The sequence below is a fragment of the Eurytemora carolleeae genome, unplaced genomic scaffold, assembly GCF_000591075.1.
Source record: "Eurytemora carolleeae unplaced genomic scaffold, Eaff_2.0 scaffold672, whole genome shotgun sequence".
NCBI classification, from domain to species: Eukaryota; Metazoa; Arthropoda; class Copepoda; order Calanoida; family Temoridae; genus Eurytemora; species Eurytemora carolleeae.
The window spans coordinates 67,346-69,954 of record NW_019396605.1 but is presented as its reverse complement, the minus strand read 5'-3'; the positions used below and the strand labels follow the sequence as shown (position 1 = coordinate 69,954).

The 2,609-nt window shown below is 31.8% G+C and overlaps 1 protein-coding gene across 1 annotated transcript in view; it reads left to right on the top strand.

Annotated features, from left to right (window-relative positions):
* Positions 1-2,040: 2,040 nt before the first annotated feature.
* LOC111706187 (serine/threonine-protein kinase PLK4) overlaps positions 2,041-2,609 on the top strand; it is a 12,702-nt gene continuing 12,133 nt past the window's right edge. Inside the window, exon 1 of the mRNA XM_023478989.1 lies at positions 2,041-2,133. Coding sequence (XP_023334757.1) covers positions 2,041-2,133 — 93 coding nt within the window. The remainder of the gene's footprint in view (positions 2,134-2,609) is intronic.

Below are 2,609 nucleotides of genomic sequence, written 5' to 3'. Positions count from 1 at the left end.
CCAAAACCTACAAAAAACTTTTTTACTCTCCAAGCCCAAATATGACCTATTTAAAAACAAATAATAAAAATTTTCTAATTTCTGAATGGTTCATCAAGTTTTAGCATAAAAATAAGCGAAAAAAAGCAAAATATTTTAAATATTCTTCTTTTTTCTAATCTTAAAGATATGACCTGTGCAGATCTAGGATCCGGATCCGCATCAAAATTAAATGGATCCTAAGCACTGATAAATAGTCTGAGTGTTTCTCTTGTAATTTAACAACACGACTATTAACTACTCTACAGAATAGTTTAACCAAATTAATTAGTAAGCATTAATTAATGAAAATTTTAATTGTTCCTTTCCGTAAAGTATAAAAAGTAATAAATCTGATCATTTTAAAGATACTAAGGGGGGATGTCATAGGTCCTATTACTCTCTGGAAAATTTAAAAAGTGGTTAAACATAACAATGTTATGGGACGCTGATTTTATGCATGCGAACTCACTAATATGTATTGTAACTGCTAAATGTAATTTCAAAAAGATCGTAGCAAATGTGCGCGCGTGCGCGCACTTTTTGTCAAATAATACGACTTTTTTACGTTTGCACATGCTTTAAACCGTTAAAAGAGCTTGAAAATGCATCCGGACGCGATAACACAAGAAATCCCTGAAACTGTTGTGCCCTATAGAGCTCACTAATGTGAATGCAGGTTCATTTAATGGTGTAAAGCATGAAACGTGAAAAAGTCGTATTTTTTAACAAAAAGCGCGCGCGCACATATCCGATATTTTTGAAATTGCATTTTGCAGTTACAATTTATATTACAAAATAATAGTGAACAACCCCCTAAGAAGAAAAATTAATGTAAATTCAGAGAAAAATCATTTCCAATAGGGGGCAGGGGGCAGCCTTACCGGATTCAATTTTTAAAAAGAATACAATGACAATGAACATATCTTATACCTTCACCATTTCTGAAGTGTGGACTGCAAGATCATAAGAACTAAAATCATTTTAGATATTTTACAATATGAATCAAAACAGATAAAAATTAGAATCATATCCACAATCTCTTGCTTGGACAGGCTAGGGTTCCGAGCGCCGTGGCTTGGTCAGGCTTGGAGGCCGGGCGCTGCAGCCCCATATCCAACTATAAGTGGGGGATAGGGGGGGATAATAAAATCGTTCTCTAGGAATATACCGGAGGGGATAGAAAATAACCGAATAGATTTGGGGTAAATTCCTAGTATACTATTTTTAAAATATACTAAAAGAAATGTTAAAACGATTTTCCTTTTATATTTCTCTAGAAATATATTCATTTTGAACTTTTCAATCACGTGACTAAGCTGAACCATTTTAATCTGGAATCATTAAACTTTGCGTCTACACAATTACATAAAACCACTCAAAGAATCTTGGGACATTGAGCATTTAGTAGCATTAAATAAAAATGAATGTAAATATATAAAGTTTTATTCCATCAATTTAAATGTTTAAATCTACGAAATTGCAAAGAATTTGCCAGCAAAGAGAAAATAAAAAATAACATTAATAATTGCGCGAATGCCCATGATGATTAAAATTAAAGAAGTTGCATCATCGAAACTAAGGTTTATCGGAGAAATGTAAACAACCCAAACAACTGTTCAAAACTTCATTTGCTTTAAAACTCGAACACAACTTTTGTTTAGTGTCTAAATTGTCAAACGCAGATAAATTGTTAAACGCAGATTTTGGTTTAAATTTTTTTTTAATTTTTAAATTTTAGAACAAAAACGACGACATTTATCAAAGTCTGTTAAAACGCGGGAAATTTAAAAATATTTCTACCTGTGTACACAAACAGTACAGATTCCTGAATTTTATAAACAAAACATTAACCCGCATCTCTCATGTCTGTTCAGGATAAAATAAACGTTGTATTTAGCACAATGGCGATGAATTGCCAACGAAATTAATTTCGAGGCAACCCTGTGATGTATCCTGGACGAAAAATGGCCGTACAGTTATTTTAACATGTTTTAAATTCGATTTTGACGAATTGTTAAAATGGAGCGAATCGAAGATTTTCAAGTATTAAATCAGATCGGCCGAGGTGGTTTTGCGTCAGTTTATAGAGCTGTATGTGGGGCAGATGGAAAGGTAAGTTTTAAAATAATAATTGCGACATTAAATGAAGTTAGTCATTTAAACTATCTTTCTGTGCTTATAGGAACTGTGTTACGAAGCATTGAGATGAATAACTTATCGAAAAGTCACGCAGTTTCCAGAGGACACTAAAGACGTTTGCACCATGGACCCAGAGGTCTCCTGCAAACCACCACACAAGTAAGTAAACAAGTAAGTAAGTAATGCCTTATCAATTGCATATGCAGATGATACTTCATGTTTATTCAAACATAAAGATATGCATATTTTAAAAATCTAAAGTCAATTGTTTAATTGGTATTGTCTAAAGAAATTAAATCTAAAGTAAATTGTTTAATTGGTACTGTCTAAATAAATTAATCTAAAGTCAATTTTCAATTGGTATTGTCTAAATGAATTAAATCTAAAGTCAATTGTTTAATTGGTACTGTCTAAATAAATTAAATCTAAAGTAAATTGTTTAATTGGTA